At 37.0% G+C, this 23828-nt stretch overlaps 1 protein-coding gene across 1 annotated transcript in view; it reads right to left on the minus strand.

Moving 5' to 3' along the window:
• Window positions 1–23828, minus strand: part of LIMCH1 (LIM and calponin homology domains 1) — a 154835-nt gene that overhangs the window by 26096 nt on the left and 104911 nt on the right. Inside the window, exons 7-16 of the mRNA XM_072406868.1 lie at window positions 21820–22015; window positions 16098–16347; window positions 10168–10401; window positions 7785–8202; window positions 6837–7235; window positions 6083–6531; window positions 5492–5818; window positions 4958–5260; window positions 4356–4592; window positions 3455–3490 (exon numbers count right to left, since the gene is read on the minus strand). Coding sequence (XP_072262969.1) covers window positions 3455–3490; window positions 4356–4592; window positions 4958–5260; window positions 5492–5818; window positions 6083–6531; window positions 6837–7235; window positions 7785–8202; window positions 10168–10401; window positions 16098–16347; window positions 21820–22015 — 2849 coding nt within the window. The remainder of the gene's footprint in view (window positions 1–3454; window positions 3491–4355; window positions 4593–4957; window positions 5261–5491; window positions 5819–6082; window positions 6532–6836; window positions 7236–7784; window positions 8203–10167; window positions 10402–16097; window positions 16348–21819; window positions 22016–23828) is intronic.

Raw genomic sequence — 23828 nt, forward strand, 5'->3', positions numbered from 1 at the left:
ACATCAATTGGGTTTAAAGTTTTACAAATAAATGTGTTTGGGGATTACAAAAAGCCCAACTATTTCTATGCCACAACCATTTACAGTAGCTTCATCTACTATAAAACTTCATCTGTTAATAATCTAAGGAATTGTAAACAGGGAATGAGACAATTACTGCAAACATCGAACTCCAACAATACCTTGTAGACTGTATAACTAAATAACGGAAGACATGGAAAAAGCTGCAGGCTCTACTGCAACTAAATGATAATAATTGGTTTTACTTAACTTCTAAACTACTTTAAAATATTCCAGCTCTGCCCAGGAGTCAGGGAAATACCCCCTTCATAAATACCCTCCAGCTGGCACAATTACCTATTGTATGGAATAATCACACATTCATGTTTGCAGACATGATTCACTCATTCTGCCATGGCAGGTTAAGCTGCACTATCAAGTAGAATTCGGTCATCAATCATAAAATGTTACTTTGAATGTGATGTGTATACATGCCAACTCAGGGCATTTTCTAAAGGATTATAATGCACTGTGGCACACCCTGCTCATGAAAAATGTATTGCTAGCTCCTTTTTTCTAGGGAATGATATAAAAGAGTATAATGTAACTTTAGCCAGGCTCCCATAGTCATCCTCCCCACCAGTTCAGGTGGTGATGACCAGTCCCCCAATGCCAGTCTTGTTGCCAGTCCCCTACTGGTATTGTTGCCCCACTTTTGCCAACATCATCAGAGGTACAATGAAGCACCACTGCTGGTCCTGCCCTGTACATGATGATGTAGGAGTGCCACATCCTTATTCTGAAGAGAAGACGACTAGAATGGTACCATGGATAAAGAGAGCTTCCTTTTTTTTATTACTATCCAGTATTTATATAGAGGCAACATACTACAATCTAATGTCCCTACCATATATATGTCATTAACACAGTCTTAGGTCAATCGAAGCCAATTAATCTAACTACCTGTATTTGGAATGTGGGAAACCAAAGTGCCTGGAGGAAACCAACACAAACAGGGAGAGAATCTGCAAACTCCATGCAGATAGTGTCCTGGACAAGATTTGAACCTGGGACTCAGCGCTGCAAAGGGCAGAATGCTAACCACTGAGCCACCATGTTGCCCCTAGATATATCTACCAATAAATCATTTGTCAGATGTGATGGGGACATTTTATTAATTCAGAAAAGAGATCAGTATTAGCGATCAATAGTGTGGAGACAGTTAAAAATTGTCAGTGAGCCCACTAAAGAAACTTTACTTTCAGTTGAACCCTTTCACTTTCTGCAACAAATGTTTTGTCTGACAAACATTTGGGCTGTAGTTGGGCCATAAAAGTAAACTCATAATTGCTACATATGTTGTTCTAAGTCTATTGGTAATAACTATTACTTGAACAATACTACATAATTAACAATGTAATATAAACATACAGCTTCCACTTAAATGTTCACATTTTATAGTTTATGTCCTTTTTTAATTGCTTTTATTGATTTACATAGAGCAATCACCTGCTGTGGAGCTGTACAATAGAACATACATGATATTTCACAATCATATTTATTACCCAGAAAACCTTCATTCATATGAAAAACTCTGCCTGTATTCAGTTTTTGCGGAGTCTTATCATTCTGGTTGGTGACTACATACTACTACCTGCTGGGCACCATGTTTTATGCTTTACAATACAACCTATTTTTAACCCTCTTCCTACGTAATTTTTGCTGGTTCACCGATAATCTCCTTTGAATTTATTGTTCAAAACAAACGATGATTGTCATGCATAACAATTTACTTTATCATCATCATTATCCCCTTTAAATTGCATATAATCTTTTATTTCCTGTACATCAAACAGGTCACACAAATAGCGGCACAGATAAATTCCTCGAAGCATAAAAATAACATTCCAATCTGTGTGTATAAATCGGCAGCTCATTTTATGAGGCTGTCCAAATATTTAATGAAGAGACTAACTGAGAAGGGCAGGATCGTGTCAACATTGATATCTCACATCTGTCCAAAGAACAAAAGTATACTTTCATTTTTATCCCCCATGAGTTCCATAATTAGGAATTAAAGCCAACCTTCCTAAGCCGACACTTTGATCTAACTCCAGGAATCTTTAAGTGGCTGCACGCATCTTCAGTGTTTACTAGCGTGGATAGGCAGCACAGTAACTTGAAATACTCTATTATACAATTACCACCTTTTTCAGGGAGATGACATTTTATTCTCACCCCTAGTTGGTGAAACCATTCACCACAATGATAAGCTAGTCATTAGCCAGGAAAAGAATGAGGATTTGGTTTACTATCTTGGTTAAGCTTGCACACTAGTACCCTAGATTTTGGTGGAATATCTCAATTTTAATCAGTAAAGTGTTTTATTGTGATAAACCAATCGGGAGCCACAAGACGTAGAAGGGGGCAGAGCAATGCACAAAACACTTGGATCAAATTAAAACTTTTAAAACAGAACATGTTGGATTTCAGGACTCCATTGGTTTTGTACTAAAATTTTACAGGGAAGAAAAAAAGCAAACTGCAGTAAAACGAAGGAGTCTGTAATGAATTGAAGTGCTAGCTCAAACACAAGTAAATTGTATTTTCACTCATGTACTTCCCTATGTACAATATAACATGCTTTTTTTCACATTTTTTGTTTAAACTTAAATGCAAGTGACACCAATGGAAATGTTGCCACAAAACAGTAAGGTTTGTGTAAAGAGAAAACAGCAGAAACTGTTTGCCTTCAGAATCTTCCACTTTCACTAAAGCTCCACACCCCACAAAGGCTGAAGAAGACACATAAACCCCATTGACTCATCCATGCATATATTTTATTTCTCATCAAGCAGAATTTACTTCGGGTTTGCTTACTTCCCTGTGTCTTATTCTGCTTCACCTGAACTGCTATTATCCCTAACAAATCAAAGTGAATATAACCAAAAGCAAGCCAGGAGCACCTCTCTTACTGATCACAGACAATGTATGTTTCCCTGCAAACTTGCATTACCCTATCAGCACACACACACAAAAAAAACAGAATTCATTGTGGTTTAGTTTTACTAAATTCTCATACAGAAGCTGTAGGATTAGAATAACAACATCAATTCTGAGATATGAATTACTGCAAAAGCTCTATGTATATACATTTTAAAGCCTTGCACACAAAGCCAGGGTTCTATAAAACATGCAGCGGTAAAAGGGTATAGAAAGGCTAAGTAAGAAGCACTCGCATAGCGCCAAGTAAATTAGCACCTGAAAAAAGCAAGAATTAGTTGCATGCTTCAGAAAGGTGATCAGAAAAGTTACTGGTAAGGGCTCAGCATCAAGAGGAAATATATAGTATGAGTTTTTATTTTTTATAAAATACCAAATCATATATTATAACAAAAGATAAAACATGCACTAGTCTGTTATAGAGACTCTCCAAGCACAGAATGCAACTTACTCCGCGTCATCTGACAGAGACGACCGTGTGCTGAATCTACAAGACCAAATACACAATTAGATTAACTTGCAGGAGAAGTATATGAAGGGCAGCTATAGTAGTCTGGTACTGTGTACGAGTGAGTGGTTATTTGTACGCTGATAATGATAGTATTCGGTAATCATTTTGTTGACTTAATGTGATTTTTCTCCACATTTACATGAAGATATCCAGCAAAAGATAAGGGTTGTGTCAATTAGTTACACATTTACAACAGTTCTTATTAATATGGTTAAACATTTTTCCAAATCACAAAAACATTTTTCCATATAAAAAAACACACTGTTTTTGTTGCTTACTATGTCTAAAAGGTAACAATGTGGCACTTTAAAATTTTACAGTGCTGTATTTAACATGTTGTTGTCAGCCTACTACAGGAATAATGGATCTAGCAACACAAAACTATGTTAAAACAAAGACTGATGTGTATTTGCAAATTAGTGACTACAACACGTCTATATTTTATTTTTCTCAAAATAAAGTGAAATAGTTCAGGACATATATGTACGCATACTGATCAGGCTTGGTCAGCCAACATCTTCCAATGTTCACTGTCAGTTTGTAAATATGTAAACTTTCCTAAAAAAAAATTAGGAAAAATCCCTTAGCCTACCTAACAAAGCATCTAATATTTTTTACTGCTGTTGGGACACACAAACCTATTCATATTACTCAGCTCTCATCTAAGACATATTCTTGAAAGGGGAAATAAGATCATATAATTTAATCATTATATATTTTTATCTACACATCCATGCATTTGAATAAACATTCTCTCACACATTAATATACTGCAAATGTTTCCAAATGTAATTTAAAAAAAAAAAAAGTTGGAACGCTGCTTGTTGACAAATGATCTGACCTCAATACTTCACGGTCAGGACTTTCAAGAGTTTCCTGTGGTGGTTGGGATTTAGGCTCTGCACATATGGGATTATTCTCAATGGGGTTGGAAGCTGGTTGACACATCATATCATCTCTTAATTCAGTGGGCTCTTCTGCTGGGCTCTGCTCGAGTGTCTGTGACGGACTGTCAGACGTGACAGCGATATGGGCTTGGGGGGCGTTATTTGGAGTAATTGTGGTCATGAGGAGGGAGCTAAGGAAGTAATTTCAGAAGATGTTACACAACATACATTACAGGACTTTTAAGAACCTTTCAAAAGAGATAATTTCATGGAAATACATAGACGACAAATACGGTCTGCATAGGCCAGAAGGCACACCAAGTTTTGAAACACATCACACCAAGATTTGAAACAGCTGTACAAAATATGCCATATTGTATTTAAAAAATCAAGTCCAATAATTAAACTTGAATCACCAGACTAGACACAGTTTAGACACTACGTCTGCCAGATACCAGTACTAAATCCTTCGAAATCATAACATATCATTATTGAGTGGACGTTTTATGATTAAGTAACTTTATATAATCCCTACGTATATTTACACTTTTCTGACCTGGTGGGTTTTTTCTCCTTAGTCTGGATGTGTGACTTTTCTTCAGTCTTTTGAAGAGAAAATGGCACTGGAAGGAAGTGACTTAGGGTGACTCCTGGGGGTCTCTGACTTACAGAGATCCTTCGGACCATCATATCATCCTTTTCTGGATCTGGTGTACTTCTGTCCTTCTGCACGTTGGTGTCTTCTTTACATGTATCATCCACTGGAGGAAGTGTTAGCGCACGTGTCTCAGATGTGTCACTTACATCAGAGCACTTTGATTTCATGTCAGCTGTAACTTCAGGAACTATCTCCTTACTCCTACAGGAACACGTGATAGGATGTTTAAAAATAGGCAGTTCTAAAGCACACAACATGCTTATTTCCTTCAGGACATTGTTAGGACTTGGGCACATATTAGTCAAACCAAAACTTCAAACACTTTAGTATTATTGTTTGCACAACACAATGTAAGTATAAATCGTAACACAATCATGCGCTGCTGTGTTACTGTATAAGTCAAATTGAACACAGAGCACACCAAATGCTCACAAGAGTTGATTATCATCTTGCAATGTTTTTGTATTTTCCTTTATTATAGCCTTTTGTATCTTCAGATTTCCATGATGTATAGTTTGCTGGTTGTCACCAGTAGTAGAAGAAGGTTGGCTAACTTTGGTACACTTCTGAAAAGTGCCTATGCGGCGTGCTAACATGTCATCACGTTGGGTATCCAGTAATGGTCCACCATGCCCAAATTCATTGACTGCAGGTGCATCTGGGATTTTGATGACTTCTGCAGTACATCTATTTAATAAAGTACAAGCACCATGTGGCAAAATGGAAAAAACAGGGAGTAACAATAAATCATAAGAACATCACAAAATAGAGTCACTAAAGACAACATTCTTGTCATTTCTTTAAGAATCATTAACAACAGAAGTTGTAATTCTGTCCTTCAGCTAGATATAGCTGGAATGAATTCCCTTGCCAATTTCAATACATGGAGAAAGACATATGGTCTGAGCTATAAAATGTAGTTGCACAAAACGTTACAAAAAACAAAACCAAAACGCACACGTTAAAATCAGAAAAAGTAGTATTTCACAAAATCTTGTGAATGTGAAAAGGTGTATTAGTCACGTTGGCAGAAGAACATTATCACAGGTATGACAAGTCAGACACAGCCACAACTCAAACCGTGCAGTATACCTCAGATGGCATTGTAGATGTGTTACTGGAATGGTGTCCTTGGTCGGAATACTCAGAGCACTGTCTGAAATTACTGCCTTGGCACATGCAATGTCAGGGGTGTTTCCATCGCCTACATTTGCCTCACTAACACCAGGTTTGGCAATACAGAGCCTATCCCATCTCTTCTGGTCAATCTCAGTAACAGGGCCAAAGTGCACAAATTTTTGTTTGTTGCGAGCCCTCTTCTCTTGCAGGGATAACTTGCGTCTACCAAAGTCATCATTGGCTGCTCGGGTCGCATCTATCTTTGGCGCTTGGTCATTGACAGGTGTCCCTTTTGCGGTCATACTTTCACTTTGTTCCAAGAAAAGGAATAAATTAGAAATTAACGTGCAAAACTAGTGCAAAAAAGTGCCATATTAAGATCCTGATAGGCGCTATACCTATCAATACATTATAATCATAATATATTTACAATAAAAAAAAGTGCTAAGATACCTGTGTAATATGCTGGCATAGCTTCAATCACAAGGAAATTACAATAAATACTACTTATATGCCAAGAAAGTCTCTGGGACTCCAATGTAGTCCATATCCTTTTTAGTTCAAAAACCTCTATTAGTTGTATAATGATCAAAATGGTGTACTGCTATAGACTATGGTATTTTTCAACACACTCTAAATCTATGACTTAAATGGAGACTGTGGACCATTGCAAACATTGTTTGTGTATAGGATGTGACCACTGTAAGCATGACTTGACAACAATAATCTTGAAAAGAAACTGTAGAGAAACCAACACTGAAAAATGCCCACACCTCTCTTCAGAAGACAGTTTAAGTCTCTGCCAGGTTGCCAAGTCAGCCTTTGTAATTGAGGATTTGCCAAAACCTAAAGGCTCCTTCTGCTGTGCGACTGAACCTTGAGTTTTACGCTTGGCCAGATCATCCCTCTGAAAGTCTGGTATTTTCTCTTCTTGTTCTTGGTCAGGCTCATTGTCTATGGACCTTTGGGGTAAATTTTCCTTTGGAATGATCACCTTCTCCACAGGTTGGTCTTGATTTTCTTCCTTGCTGCACATAGTGAAATTTGCAAACTGGTTACGTCATAGACTTTACGCCCACAGATTTAATGACCATGCACATCCCTGTTCTTTTTCAACATTTTAAAAATCATCTATTTTTCTCAAATATACATAGACCATTCTATCATTTATATTGACTATATTATTGCAGAAATGTAAGTCTTCTGCATATTTTCTATTTGGTATGGCAACTCTTGCTTTCAGGAAAATGTAGTTATATAGTTGCGAATATCATGCAGGGTTCATTTATAAGATCAGAGAAAAATAATGTGCATTCCTTGACCACAAGTAAAATCACTAGGTGCATTTTTGGCAACTTGCTAGTCCTGGATCTCCTGAAATTTGCCCAGTTTTCGACATTTGATCATTACACAATAAAATATCAAAACAATAAAATAGGTAAAGTTGGGAACAATATGGCATATAAACATCCACTCTACAACAGCTTCTTGAACAGCTCAATTCTAGCCTTTGAAAGCTGCCAATGGTGAGTGATACCAGCAAATTTTACAAAATACGTAAAATAATTGATGATCCTTTAACCCGGGAAGACTACAAAGCATTAACTGCTGACAGCAACAAAGAATGATCTTTGGGAATACATGCTCCAAAAATGTCAAGGTTTTGGATAGATGGCCGTAGTAGAAAAAGCAATGCATGGGCAAATAAAATCAAGAACTTTCCATAAACATTAGAAGATTCTGCAAACCTTTTATCCCTGGCATGTTTTAAGGAGAAAGTGGTTGAATTTGAGGAGGAGTCTTGAGCAGGCTTTGTTTTGGTAATATAGGAACCTATATATTGATTAAAAGGTGTCGAAACTTTAGGTTGGTTCATTCTTGCTCTGCGTGTAGCTAAATCATCTCGCTCAATATCTGGCATTCTGCATTCTTCTTCCTCTTCAGAATCTTCATTAGCAGGGTGGCTGCTCTCTTTGCGCAGTACAATTTCCACCGAGTCATGGACTTCTGTACATGGCTTTGGACTAAGACAGTTACAGTGATATTAAGCAGAAAATTCTTTTGAAGAAATATACATCAAACCACGCTAAATGCAGATGTCACATGCAGAGTATATTAGTGGTTAATTGTGATGTAGTCGGGTCCCAGACTCAAACAAACCTTCAAGGGCAAACTATTTATCATAGATCAGGTCAATCTCCAAAATAAAAGATCACAAAACACCAGAATACCATTTGCAAAAATGCTTTAGGTCACCGAACACATGCTTTAAATTGCAAACTGAAGTTAGGGCAAGCATACTCGCGTAGATCTCTGCTAAATTTGAGCTTTGCATACCTCTGATATGTTTGATTTATCCATTTGTATGATTTGATTGTACAATATGTACAAACGTGTTTGATCTACTCCCAACCGAATGGAATCCAAAAAATTGGATCTTTTTTGATCAGTCAGCTGCTTTTTTTCCCTTTAGATTCAGTTCAGAACCAATAATTTTATCAGATTAGAAACAGAACTGTAAATAAAAATCTGCACTAAAACTTAGTGTGGTTTGATTTCCCATTATGGTTTTCTTACAGTGCTAGAAGTATGACTACACATCTTATTTGATATACAGTTCTGTACATGTTGTATAAAATGCCCATCTTTCATTTACAATGGAAATTATGTATTTTTTTGTCTACTAAACAAAAAAGCCATTCTTAAAATTCAGGTCTCGACAGAGAGAATATTTATAAAACTTGGACATTCTGGAACTCATTTAGGAATTCAGTGCCAATCAGCACAACATAAGACAGAAGATTAAAGCTATTATGAGCAATTGATACACAAACTAAAATTATGCTGGTACAAAGTTTAAAGTGTGTTAGTAGTATTATCTCACACAAATCCAAAATTAAAAAGAAAACTTCAAAATGGGATTCACTTCGTCAAATAACAATGCAGCATTTCAAAGCAACTGATCAAACAGCAGGCTTAAACGTTTACATGGAACACACATTTCTGATAGGCTGGTTAAAATCATAACTCTAAATTGGTTATTGTTTGGCATTGTTAAATAAAGCCTGGTGTATTGTAAATCACAAACTCATGCAGATGTTATACCTATATCATGTATACTGTAAACTCTGACATTTTTTCCTATTACAAGCACCTTGCATTTAATTTCAAGCCAGTAGCTTGAAATTTAATTTCAAGCCTAGTGATCATAGTGGGGGTTCCCTAAAGACCTGAAAGTTCCCCATGTTAAAAATAGGTCAAGAAACACCGATCTATTGTATGACTGTATATTGCTAGTAAATGCCAATGTACTCTGTGTACACAGCTTTGGATTTTAAGGAACAATAAGGATTTTTTTTTTTTTTTTTTACAAAGTATTGAACACTTCTAGGACAAGTTATTCTGATTTAAGATTCAAATAAAATAGGGGTCCTGGTAGTTCTTTTTTTAGGTATATTGGTTATATCCAACTAGGACTTGTGTTTTTCAGAATCTGATACTGCCAAAAGGAATAAGACCAAATGTAACCTTGGTATATTGTTTATCAGGGGTTACTGTAAGTCAAGTTACATACAGAACTTACATACTTTGTGTACTCCAATATCCTCAGACAACAAATAGATAGTTTTTTGTTACCTAAGAAGAACATTTGTGTTCAAGTCTAACAAAAATACAGCATTTGAAAATCACACAAAGACCAGCAAGAAAAAAGAATGTTTGTTTTCATTGGAAGGATGGAAGGGGGTGAACTGTCTGTACATTGCCTGTTTGTTTACTGTCCCTGGAAACGATCACTAAAAACAATTTTCTGCAACTATCATCTGTATGGAATTTTAGATTTTAAAGCTTTGTCCTAACCCTTTGGTCATGATTAGTCTATTTTACACACAAAAACATATGCACATGCTTGCATATAGGAACCATTTCCACGAAACAATACCACAAAAAAGGCAAATTCCTTTACATCATTCCCAATGCCAAGAGCTGACCTGCTGTAACGCTTTGCTGCAGGCATAACCGTTATTCCAACTTTTTGAAGGCTTTTTAATTTCCGGACTTCTTCATCCCCACTGATTGATGGCTGATCCTTTACATCATCTTCTTGCTGATTACGTTTTTCATTTATTCCTAACTGTTCTTTAATGGAAATTAGTGAGGAGGCTCCACCTTCTGCATTCTGCCCCTCACCATGTTCCTCCTCAATTGTTTCAGGGTGGTTGGGGCTATTGGGTGGTTATACATTAAACAAAGCACAATTAGATTACCACAGTTTAGAAAGGTCTCAAATTCAGCATTATTCTACTGTATGTACTGAGTTGTCATAGTGAAATTGACAACATTCACCAAAATGTAGATCAAGGTTTGTGATGACAGAATCAGAAGAATGAGCAATGTAAAAATGTTAACAAATGATCTGCAGACAATTATACAATTTACTGGTAAGTTTTTTTTCTGGTGCTAGATCTGGGTTTGGTGCAAGACCTGAATGGTTACAGATAGGTATTAGGTAAGGAAGCACAATGTGATCTAACAGGTAATAGGGCTTATTTTAAAGGTTAGTGTTAGGCTTAGTGTTTAGGAAAAAAGTTTTAAGGAAAAAATTAAAGCACAACTCCTTATGACATTGGCACTGCTCTCTGTAGTATTCTACTACGAGCCCAGCCTGACATAGTGACCCACCCCCAGATATTCCACGGCTGGCACTGGCGGGCCCTTGCCAGAACTTTTATGGGTGTTGGGGACAGGTAATCCAATGCAGCAGATGTGCCCACGACAATTTGTTCCTTACAGTCCTCTTGTGTTTAGGTTGCTACCCAACCTGACAGGTATTAGGAAGTGTTCATATTTGAATAGGGACCCTTACTCCTGTAAACCATAGAGAAGATCAGAATTGGATTGGATTATGTTTAGTGTTGGGGGGTACAATTAAATGTTATGTGTTACTGTAAGTGTTATAGGAGAGTTTAGGCATACGGTTAGTGAAACATTGCAAGCTATAGGGCACTGCTAAATTCAGGAATGCAAGCAGTCATGACTGTAAAATAACTTGTATGACTTCAGACTGGACAAATCTGCATAAATATAGTCATCTAAATCCAAAACATGTCCCTCTTTGTCAATTTGCTCATCACATATTGGGATCTTGTAGAATGATCACAGAGGGGTTTTATTCTAACTAAAATAAGAGTAGATGACCTGAAAAAAAAAATGACTTTTACAACAGGTAAGGGGTTGTTTACTGCAATAAAAAGCTGTACTTTCCAGTGTAGATAACAGACTGGAAAATGGGGAATCTGTAGGCAGTCATTGCTCAACATAAATTCTTCACATAAACTCTTTTCTTCAATTATAAAGCAAATTATATTCATTGCACTGCACAGAGTCTACTTGTGTCTTACGTTTTAATATTTCTATTGTAATAGGTACATGTTCTGATTAGGTCTTTTCCAGACATGCAGTCGCGAACCCAGTTGTTAGCCACTTCTAGGCGCCCATATATGTGCCAAGGAGCAGTTTTTAGAGTCAAACATAGGATTTGACAAATGCTTTGCCGTGCATTTGACTGCACCTTCCAAGAGATTAGGGTCATCTCCAGTCCTCTAGCAACACATCCAACACAACCACAAAGCAACAGTGTTCAACTGAAGCTCACTGCGGTTGGAACACATCTCTGTTAAAGTCAATGGAAGCAGCTAGAAGTTCACAACTGCTCCCATATGAATGAAGATCTGCAAAGACCCAACTAAGTTTCAAGGTAATCATTCTTGAACAGCTAGCCAAACTGTTCAGTTCTGGAGTAAAACCTGCCAGGTTGTTTTTTTTTTTAAACTAATGCTTGAATATGTTTTTAAAACATTTTCCTTTTTTGTTGACTGGTGCCCCCAGGGCCAGGTGAAAAAGCCCTCACCAAAAGACATTTGCAGAAATAAAATGTTTTTCTTTCTTGCTGCACTCCATTTGGAAAGTTGACTTTAATTTCCCATCCTAAGTATCATTAGAAGATATGCTTATAATAGGGCCACAACAAAAAAAGAAAAATGATTTACCTCTTATATCGGTCTAAAACAAAAATGTTTAATTCAGTTTTAATTTATATCACACAGATCACATTTTTTGTTAAGACTCTTTCTTCATAACAAAAGCTTAGTTGTTTTGAAATGCTCGGGGTACCAAACTGTCATGAAGATTGTTTGATATTTTTTCTATGTTTGCCCCCTTCCTAACATATTATACCTAGCATGTCTGAGCCAAAAAATACATTTGAACTGAGCTGACATTATGTAATGCATCTGTTGTCCTGTGTGCCCATCTTGATGCAGTGCAGAGGGTGGGTAAGGTTAAGAAAGAACTAAAGTTTATATAAAAGTTACTCTCCGACAGCAAAGTTTACATGTTTGTGAATAGTTATATTTGAAATTTGAAGCAACCACATATTCTAATAGAATGTGTTATGTTTCAGTAACACCCAAGTTCTCATTCATTTTTTGCAGATAGAAAATACCTTAGAGGTGAAGAACTTCAAAAAAACACACATATATACACACAGTGCCCTAAGCTCCTTACCTAATTATACTACAAGGCAGCTGCCATTCATTTTTTACATCTCCCCTGCTTAATCCCAGCACACACAAAGGCCCATTTGTACGATTCCTGTGACCCGTGTACAGCAGACCACCTAGAGAGGGAGCTTAGCAGGATTTTTATTATCTTCAACCGATCAATCTAACACATTACCATGCATAATCTTCACAATAACGCAGGTCAACATGTCATTTTCATCAGATATAATTTTATGTGGGCTTTGTAGTATATTTGATGCAGATTTTAAATCTGTGTTCAGTTTTTCTCTAGCACGTCTACTTTTTGTGATCCCGGTAATTTTATATTGTGTGAAATTTGTTATGAATAGCCTAAACATATTACAACATTTAAGACAGTTTTCTTTTTTTAAGGTTAGAGACTGCACTAACTGCAATTGATTTCATTTGTCATCATGCCTAGAAATTGCCTCACTAATCCAGACAGTTCCTGTTACGTGTGGGGTTCATTCATGATGAAAGCACAATGTCGCAAAAAAATTACCACAGAACCTAAAAAGATAAACAAATTATATTTCGGCTGTCGGCATGGTGATTAGGCTAAATCTTGGACTCCACGTCATCTGTACCAGTTGTTCCAATGGACTGCATGACTGGCTAAATCGGCGTAAAGCAGCAATGCCATTTGCAATCCCGATGGTGCGGAGAGAACCGCAAGACCATCTAATTGACTTCGTCAACAAAAGTGGATTCTCAGGTAAAACGAAGCACAAAATTGTATATCCCAGCCTTGATTCTGCAATTAGGCCTGTTCCCCATGATGATTTATTGCCAGTAATGGTACCGCCACATGATGGACTTGCTTCTATAGAAGGTGATGAGGAATGCGCTGGAGTTGCAGCCAGTTAAAACCCCGAATCATCTGATCCTGAATACTTGGCCGATGAAGATTCAGAACCAGAGACCTTTACACAAGCAGAGCTGAATGATCTCGTTTGTGATCTAAATCTCTTCAAAGACAAAGCAGAACTTCTTGCTTCAAGGTCTAAACAGAAGCACTTGCTTGCAAAGGATGTAACTGTAACTCACTACAGAAAATGAAATCATAACTTGACAATGTTCTTCACCAGTGATTGCTTACTGTGCTAGTGTCATGATATAAATGCACTGTTTGTCAACAGTTTGTCAAAAGAGCATGTTCCATCTGAATGCGGTATCTTCATTGATTCTTCTAAATTTTTAACCTAAAGGAGTCCTATGACAACAAGAAGTTACTAGTTACTGATAAGAATGCAAGGAGGATTCACAAAATATTGCTGTTTCCTATGCTTGTGGGAAAGCCGATCCAAGGGGAACCATTATGCCAAGCGTGATTGCCTACCAAGAGATACCTATAAGCCCGGAACAAGCAGTGTCAAGTTTCTGCCTCTGGTTGATCCGCATAAAATATTTCTGCCACCTCTCCATATCAAGTTAGGCTTGATGAAGAACCTTGTAAAGGCCATGGCTAAATCAAACTCCATGGGTTTCAGTACCTTGTTGAGAAGATGTTCCTTGTTCCAAACATAAGCACTGCAAAAATGAAGGAAGGGATATTTATAGGGCCACAGATCAAGTCTGTTTTGCAGGGTGATGTTTTCAAACAATCTCTCTTAGCAGCTGGGTTAGAAGCTTGGGATGCATTCAAGTGGTTGTGTAAAAATGTCCTGGGCAACCATAAGTCTCCTGCATACAAGGAAGAAGTTCAGAATCTGCTTGATTCATACCAGAAACTGGGTTGTCGCATGTCATTAAAAATACATATCTTGCACTCACATCTAGAATTCTTCCCGGAAAATCCTGGTATGGTGAGTGATTAACAAGAAGAACGTTTTCACCAGGACATTCAGTAATGGAGCACCGCTACCAAGGTTTCTGGAATGAAAGAATGATGGCTGACTACTGCTGGATGCTGTACGGTGACAATCCAGACAAAGGGTACACAAGAAAATCATACTCTAAGCATTTCTGAAGAAACAATGGTACCTGACTGACACTGTTCAGTAGATCTATACCACAGTGTGCCTTATTTTACTTCACACTGAAGATGTATTAACATTCACTTCAATAGTGCTTACGTTTTAGTACAAAATGCATGCACGTACAATGTTAACTATAATAGTACTTATAACTCAGGAACTATAAGTGTTATGGAAAAACTGATCTAGATCTGAAATCTGCTCGAAAAACTAATTTAGAAAAGTTTGCTGTGGTTTCTGACGATTATCAAAACAAATTTTTTGTTGACCTGTGTAATGAGGCAGAAGAGCCAGCAAAGAATAACAGTTTGAATATGCCAATTTTGTAATATTCAGTTAAATGCATTGATGAAATATAAATCATTCTGTAACCACATCAGCTCATATCAGCTCTGTTTACATTTTTATTCATTCTGAAAGAGTTTAATTTGTTTTCAAGTCAAGCTTCTGATTGAATACAATTTTTATGTAAACCATGTGGACACGGTTTATGTTAAACTGTCTGCATGCTAGAGAGGTCTACTTTTGTTAGACAAAAATAAGCCTGCAAGTTATAGAATTCTGCTTCTTTCCAGCAAACAGCTTCTGGAACATAGACCAAAAAAGCTACTGCCAAAATACCTTTGTGATGTGCAAAAAAATACATGTACAGTATTCCATCACAGTAACATCATCCTTGTCTTCTACTACTACACTCCAAGCAGCAGGTGCACATTTAACAAAGGGGTCAACTATAAGCTCATGTCATGAGTAACGCTGGGGACACTAGAGTAACTAAAATTCAACTACCATTATCCTATGGGATCACGCCCCCATTGATTGAGACATGGGTATATTGTTCTGATGCCGAGCACTCCCTTAGCATCAGAGATTTAGTAATGTTGTGTTGAGTTGAATTCAAGTCAGTCCGCAGATAGAACTGCTCATGTGTATATACATATAGACATACACGCACACAAACACACACTCATTTCTTTTATAAACAAATATAAATTGACATATAAATAAACGGTTACCGATACAAAAGATTAGAGATTAGAGAACTATGCTATGGACTGTATAAAGATACTGCCAGCCTTGACAAATAATTATCCTGGTAAACGTCAGACTGAGACATCTGATAAGTGACTGCTAGTCTTTTTACTTGTGCAAATTTCAACTTCAGTTATTGAGTATGATAAACAATTGACTGTTTAAAAAAGCATGTGTAAAAAAGCAGAATGTATATTATTAAAATGCAATATTTTATATTTACCCGACATATGATTTGTATAAAACCCTTCCCCATTATTGCATTCAGTTTGGTTTACCCAAGATTTCTGATGGGAATGCTCAAGGTACAGTTTGATGTGAATGTATTACCTGAAAGGCCTTTCTCCTCCTAATGGTGAAGTTGCAGTACTCCAACTTTTCCGGTAATCATGTTCAACCTTCTTTTTCCTTAGAGGAGCAGGGATGTATGAAGTCTGATTGCTCTTGTTGGGAAGGTACTGGTTGAAAGGCACTACTACTTTGTTCTCGCCAAAAGATATTCTTCGGGCAGACATGTCATCTTTTCTAACATCCGGTAATCTTCTGTGGGGTTGGTCTGATTCAGAGTCACTGCCCCTTCCTAGAAATGGATAACATAGAAAAAATCTATATACATTAAACTATAAAATTGGAACACCAACTAGTTCACCACACTCTTTTAACAGACACCAAGACAGAAAGAGATAGAACTTTCTTTATTATTTTTTGCATAGTCTAGAAGATTAAAACTAATGCCAGATTTAAAATACTATTATAGTGTCTCTGCTAGGAAGTTTTCAACTCACCTTATGTATGGCAATTGGAAGTATCTTTTTCCCATATACCCCTTACCTTTGCTGCATTTTTCCATCAAAAATAAACATACTTACCAAGCCAGTGAATTTTTAATTGTCTGATGTTGCATTGCTTCCTCTTATGCCTCATGGGCTTTTCCAGGTTCCTCCTTATAACAACATGCATAGCCATCCACCTATACCTCTGCATTTTATTTTTTAATGGGGTCCAACTCTGACTGTCTGGCTAAGGTTTACCAAGTGACATTGCTAATCCAATGTCAACGGCTTAATTTAGTCTCAAAGTATGAATTTTAACCCCTCCCAAAAAAATGATGGCTGGATGATGAATGATGAATGATGGCTGGAGGTACAAACAGGCAGACCGAAGGGGCAACAGAAAGTCAACTCTTTGTCATTAACGGTACTATGCGATAGCATAAAGTGCACAGGTAGTCCAGATCCTCCAGAATGGAACATCCATGTGTACCATTGCAAGAAGGTTTGCTGTGCCTTCCAGCACTCAGCTTCATGAAGGAGATATCAGCAGATGGGTCTTTATACAAGAAGAGCTGGACAGGGCTGCAGAAGGGCAACAATTTAAAAGCAGGTATGGCATTTGCCTCTATGTTAGAGGCATGTTTCTGAGCAAAGTTTCTCTTTCTGAGAAACAGATTCTATGAAGGTGGCATGTGGGCCCGACATCCTGTAGCAAGACCTGTGCTCACAGCCCGGCAGCATGATTGGCACTTGTCAGAGAAAACCAGAATTGGCAGGCTCACCATTGGCGCTCCATTCTCTTCACAGATCAGAGCAGGAACACACTAAGCACATTTGACAGATGTGAAAGAATGTATGTTTGGCAGTTGGCCAGATACTCAAATATTTAGGTTAATGAGATCTAATATGTAATTTCAGGGTTCCCCTAACTTTTATGAGTAGTTCATTCAGATTATCAAAAGCTGCGGCACCAGTTATGGAAATCTTCAAAGTATATACCAGCTGATACAATTATGTGCCAAAGAAGACAACGTCACGGAAACCTCCCTTTTATTCATAGTTGTATTCCTATAACAAAAAACATGCTTCTAAAGAAAAGTTATGATTTGGGGTCACTTGTATATATAGATTCTAAATGTAAAGAGGAATAGATACTGTATTACAAAAGATTTCAAATTTACCTGACAAAGAAAAAACCTAAGACTACTGTATGGCTATCTTAACAAGTATCAAATCCAGTTACCATATACAGGTAGTCCCCAGGTAACATACGAGATAGGGACTTTAGGTTTGTTCTTAAGTTGGAACAGGTACATTATTTTAATAAATGCAAATAGGACAGATGTTTGTCTCAACATATTAGGCAGCATCGTGTCAGTTACTGTATAAAATTCTCACTGTGAGTTAATCACTAACAAAGCAAAAAAACAAAGTGAAACTTCTGCACAGTTTGTCTTGGTCATTAAATATATATATATATATATATATATATATATATATATATGTATATATATGCTAGTTATATTACAATTCATTCACTTTATGTTTGAGGGTATACTTTGCACACTAATGTAGATAGGAAATATTTGGAGAAGACAGACATATCACCTCATTCCTCAGACTGATAATGTTCAGAGTATAAATACTTATTTCACACAGCAATTCAAGATTTCAGACCACGTAGATGTAGTGTGTAGCACACATGCATGTTAGGATTGTTTATACAACATGTCACTTTTAGTATTAGAGGTCTCTTTTTCCTACTGTTCTGTACAGCTTTCATTTTTACCATCAATCAACAAGCTGTGTTTTAAAACATACTGCAGTTCTGACATAAGGTACAATGAATGACATTTAGATGTAATTTATATACTGAAAATAAAAGACTGACAGATAGGTTAACTAAATTAAACCCTGGGGAAGAAAACATAAATTTATATGAACAATAGAAAAGCAATGAAAGGTTACCTTTGTTCTGAAGGCTCATGTGTAAAATTTTTATAACCTAATGGTATGGAGATATTACCTCATTTATATAGGTAGACAGGGCTTAATCAAAATAGAGTGGGGCTTAATATATGCCTTTCCAATCTAATTTAAAAAATCAAATATGAAAACAAAGAATTCCTACCTTTACTACCTGCTCCACATACAATCATAATTATTGGAAGTCATGGATTCAGTCACCCTGCAAACATGGACACACAACTACTGTATTCAAATTTAAACCAAGATTCTCTGCCCTCAAAATGCCCGTAGGAAAAGAATCTATTTATATATGGTACATGTTATATATGGTGCTGTGTCCTCATGTAAAGTATGTAACAAAATCCTGCTACTGGAGACATCTACAGTTTAATATTAAAGCGTACTTAAACTTTTTTTTAAGTGTACACACCATTTTTTTTTAATAAAAAAAAAAAAAAAAAAAAAAAAAAGGTGCAGCACAGCCTGCTAATTCTCGATCGCCTAGGCAAAGCCTCCCGGGATACCTACACCACACATCCCGGGAGGCTCTTGGGTGTTCATACTGCGCATGCCATCCTACGTCACCCAATCTTGCACCTGGGTCGGGTGACGTAGGAAGAAGAACTAGGAAGAAGAGGAGAAGATGGCGGCACCTCCGGATGGATGGAACTGCCCTGCAGGATACAAAGTGTTTTTTTTCCTCTAAATAGTTTGTTACACACCTTACATGAGGACACAGCACCACCTACTGGAGGCCAAAAACCATGTACAAAAATTATTTAAGTGAAGATGAACTATCATAACCATTTAGATATATTTATTCACATTTTTTAATATGACTACTTTGTGCCATATGCTTGAATCAAAGCAGTTTTCTGTGTTTTCAGGTAAAAAAAGTACTTTAGTACTAATCAGATTGGTTTATATTTGAGTATATACAGTGTCTTATAAATGTCAGCTGGCATGTTCTATGGCACACATTATTTGCATAAAACTTTTGGTTGAGTTGGAAGTGCATTTTCCAAAAACATATGTGTAGAAAAGGCAGTATTTGTTCAAACAACACCAGAAGTGATATATTAGAGCTACCAAATGGCTCTTGCGGTAACACTATTTAGATGCTAAATAGTTTACAAAAAGAAAAAGTAATTACATCATCATTTGGATGCTCTATTAAGACATACATGGAACACCTTTCAGATATTTCTGTAACAAGTACTATATATAGCAGGATTTACTTAGCACATATTAAATATACGCTTAATAAATAAAATGCTCAGAGCATTCAGAGGTGCTTGAGATTTTTTTATCTAGCCTCAAATACCTTGGACATAAACTGAATAGGTCACCAAATAACCTTGAGGTGCCTGCCTAGGTAGACTAGGTTCCTCTATGTATTATTCTTGCCTTTGAGTACACATATGATGACAATTTTCTGGAAGCCTGAAATAACATAAGGAGCTGTGTACTATGTGCAATAGGAGTCACAGAAAGAAACCCAAAACCACTGTTGTAGTTTGCCCACTTTACATAGAAATATTCCCATTCTACGAAGCCACAAATATACATGTAAATACATGGGCCCATTGTTACATAACCATTACAAGGTAGCGCTAGCTTCCTGCAGTGAGCTCCCTGTAATCACTGATGTTCTGGAGTGCAAACTGGAGTGTGAGAACTGATTACATATTGGCAGAGATTATCAGGAAGTGGGAGACTTGCTTGTACTGTTAAAGGCTGCCAAACCACTTTGACTATTATCAGATTCTTCTTTACTAGATGCAGAACCTTCAACAGTATTTAAACTATGAAAAGGATTTCGTAAAACAGCATATTTCCCCTATGTTGTTTCAAACAAGCACAGGTCTGGTCCTAGCTGTCAGGCATGAAAGATAAATATTCTATATAGGAGTGTTCATGGAAAAAAAAATAAATAGAGATAAACTTTGCAGTTATGCCTGGCATTGGATATGCCAGTGTTTTTCAACCTTTATTGAGCCACGGCACATTTTTTACACGTGCTGCGGCACACCCCAATTCATGTTGCAACCCCAATTCGTGTTACAAAATGACACTCTGTAGCTAATTCTCTTGTCTCTAAGAATAAACAAGGCAATTAGGCTACATACTGCCACCCACTGACATGGAACAGTATTACATCACTCTGCCAGTCACTACAGCACAGACACTCCACAATGTTAATTGGATAATTTCCCACAGTACACCTGAAGATTTCTCAGGGCACACTAGTATGCCACGGCACAGTGGTTGAAAATCACTGGCATATTCTACTATCTGACTTTTACTCTTGGATAGTGTACTTAGCCCTATAAAGAACAAAACAGGGGTTGTGGGAAGACTTGTTATCAGTCAGGGGTTGAAAGCTACAAAGAAAACACATGCCCAGTGTAGACACAAATCACAAACAAATGTCTGGTTAACATTCAAAAAGGTTCCTGGACAGTGCTACTTGACAAATTAACTATAATGGCGAAGGTATGTACCTGCTGTTACCTCATTGGTGCTAAAGAAGTATCATTAAAACTTCTCTAAACTTTAAGCAAATGCATGGCTAAAACATTTTTATTTTTGATATTGAATAGAAAATAGTGAAAACCAATATTAGATTTTTTTTCAATGTCTACTACTTGGTATAGAAATCAGAAGTTAGGAGAATTCTATCTTAGTAATTGATTGAACTTGCTTTCATGACAACTATAAACTAATAAAAATTCAAAAACAGCAAAAATATTGACAGAGGTTTTTCTTACACTATCCAAAAGTAAAAAAAGAGATTTTTGTCCTTACATACATTTTGAAATTGATAAGTATTAAAGCAACATTATCAAAAGTAACTCAAAATGTCCGATACTCAGGTGGAATTCAGGTCATTACATTTATAAAAATACATTTAATGAAGTACTAATAATTACAGCTGTAATCATTTGTGATTTTTTATACACAGCTTTCAGTGACCTGATTTTCATGTAAGGTAGACAACAAAAATTGCAGACAGACTAGCAAACTACAAGCTTTTAAATACATGCGTTCTCTAGAACAAAACGCAGCAGGACTTCATTACGTCAGCTACCTTTCATAGCAAAAAACATATTGTGTTCAAGATTCCTGCCATAGAAAACTGCACAGCATGTAAAGTCCCTCTGAAAGAAACTTGTTATATAGTCCAACTAGAGAACTGTAAGGTGTAGTCATTTAAATTGGACCAAATAATTATGTTTACATGTTAAATCTTGTATATATCCTCCAGCAGGGCCGGCGATATTGTGAAGCCAGGTGTAGTTCTTACTTACCATCGCTGCTCCCTCTTAGCACCACATCTGGAGATGGTGTCTGTTGTGAGCGTGAACCAAATGAATCCAGGCTGTCAAAAGAATCGTCTCTGCCGTGTCTTGGTGGGGAAAGAGAATCACTTCTCTCAGAGTCCCAGCACTCAATGTATCCACTGTCACGAATGCTTCTTTTAGGGCTTTCCACTTCCTCATTTTCCTAAAAGCCAAAAGGCATAAACATAAGGATCCACACAGAATTTGCAATTTGATCAAAAATTGATGGCACAGAATGGCATGTCACTATAGGCAACAAAGACAAAGTGCCAGCTGAAAGCAATAGTAAAGGGGGGGAAATGTCAAGGATCAAGAACAAAGGTCAAAACTGTGCATGCAGACCCACCATAGTTTTGATGCCCTTGGTGATGGGAGACAAATGGCAAGGCGTATGCTCATCCATCCAGCAAATATTTTTTATTTTAAAAGAGCCCAAACTAACTTTGGACAAAGGCCCTTAGCAACTTTTAAATAAATGGTATTACTGCTGTTTTATTTAGTTGTACTGCAATTCCTGCTATTCAGTACGCTTTAGGTTGTTTCTTTGTGAAATGGCATTGTCCAAGGTTACCACCCAGACCTTCGAGTTTCACCTTTCCCATTGTGAGCATATATGACCATATCTAAACCCCAATCTTGTATTTTTTTTCTTTTTCTGTATTAGTGACCACTGTCACCAGGACTAATGCCCTGCACTGATGTAACATAGATGTCACATTTCTGCAGCTGGAAATTAGTTTTTGTGACCATTTCCAGTGACTACCTCACTGTGCTGTCTCCTATAGGAAGGTACAACAGTCTTTCAGCAATCTGGTCCCATGGACAACTAAGAGCACTCCTCACTTTGGAAGCAATTTTATTTTGTTCCTGTTATAGCTAGTAAATTTCCCCAATAGGACACAGATAAAGTAAAAGAGAAAAAAAAGGTAACTATGGTTTTAATCATTACTTACCATATCTCAACTAAAAGGGTTTTGGTTTACCATTTTAAAGAAAACATTTTAAAGTTAATTAATTTGCCAGCGTGTGGAGGCAATATTTATAATCACTGCACCAATAAAAAATATCTATATATTGTTCTATGAGTGCAGAAATGAGGTGGTGGCTGTGGGGGATATATCCTGTTTGCAGTTGTATGTTTTGGAGAAGCAGTATGAAGATGCCTGCATAAAATGAACTGCATCAGCCTTGTGCCAACTACTGACGGCAGGGGATCGAAGGCGCTCTTAGCTGACCCACACATATTGAAAACAAGAACAATAGTTGCCTTTGACTGGCCGGCCCTGCTACATTTTTCCCAGGGCAGCCAGTACTCAGCCAAGTGGTGAAATCCAGAGAAGGAAAGGTCAGTGAAAGACATCCACATTCTTTTAGAATAAAGCCCTTGTTGGTTATAGCATCACTTAGACAATAACACAGACAAGAAAACACAATAAGGACACATATAGTGACCTACAATAGTGAAAACAAAATTTGTAACTATTCAGCACAGTCCCTATTGCAAAGAAAGTGATTCATGGCAAAATCCCATTGATGTTAGACAGTAATCAAAGAACCCCTACCTAAGCAAAAATTTGCATGTTGAATGAAGTAAAGAAACTGGTAACATTTCTGTGTTTTGGGGTTCTTTAATATTTAACCAGGCAGCTCTCCAAATCTTGACATTTGGACTTGATGTCTTTGCATCACTGATGACTTACAACAGTGAAGAGGAAATGGGGGAAAGTGAACTTTGTGAAATCTGGCATCACTAAAGCTCAAGTTTTACAGAGTTGCTCATATCTAATCAACTTAAAACAGTAAAATAGTAGACACTCACTGCAGTAGACATAAAGGAATGAAAAAAGGATCTGCAATGTCAATTCTGTAAAAGAAAGCACAAGGCAAATATGTAGTCACCAGTATTGCAATTCAAGACCAATCTTTTCCAAATTACTGACTTTCCATGTCGTGTCCTGCACATGTTTCTGAGTGGA

The sequence above is a fragment of the Pyxicephalus adspersus genome, chromosome 3 (genome assembly GCF_032062135.1).
Source record: "Pyxicephalus adspersus chromosome 3, UCB_Pads_2.0, whole genome shotgun sequence".
NCBI lineage: Eukaryota > Metazoa > Chordata > Amphibia > Anura > Pyxicephalidae > Pyxicephalus > Pyxicephalus adspersus.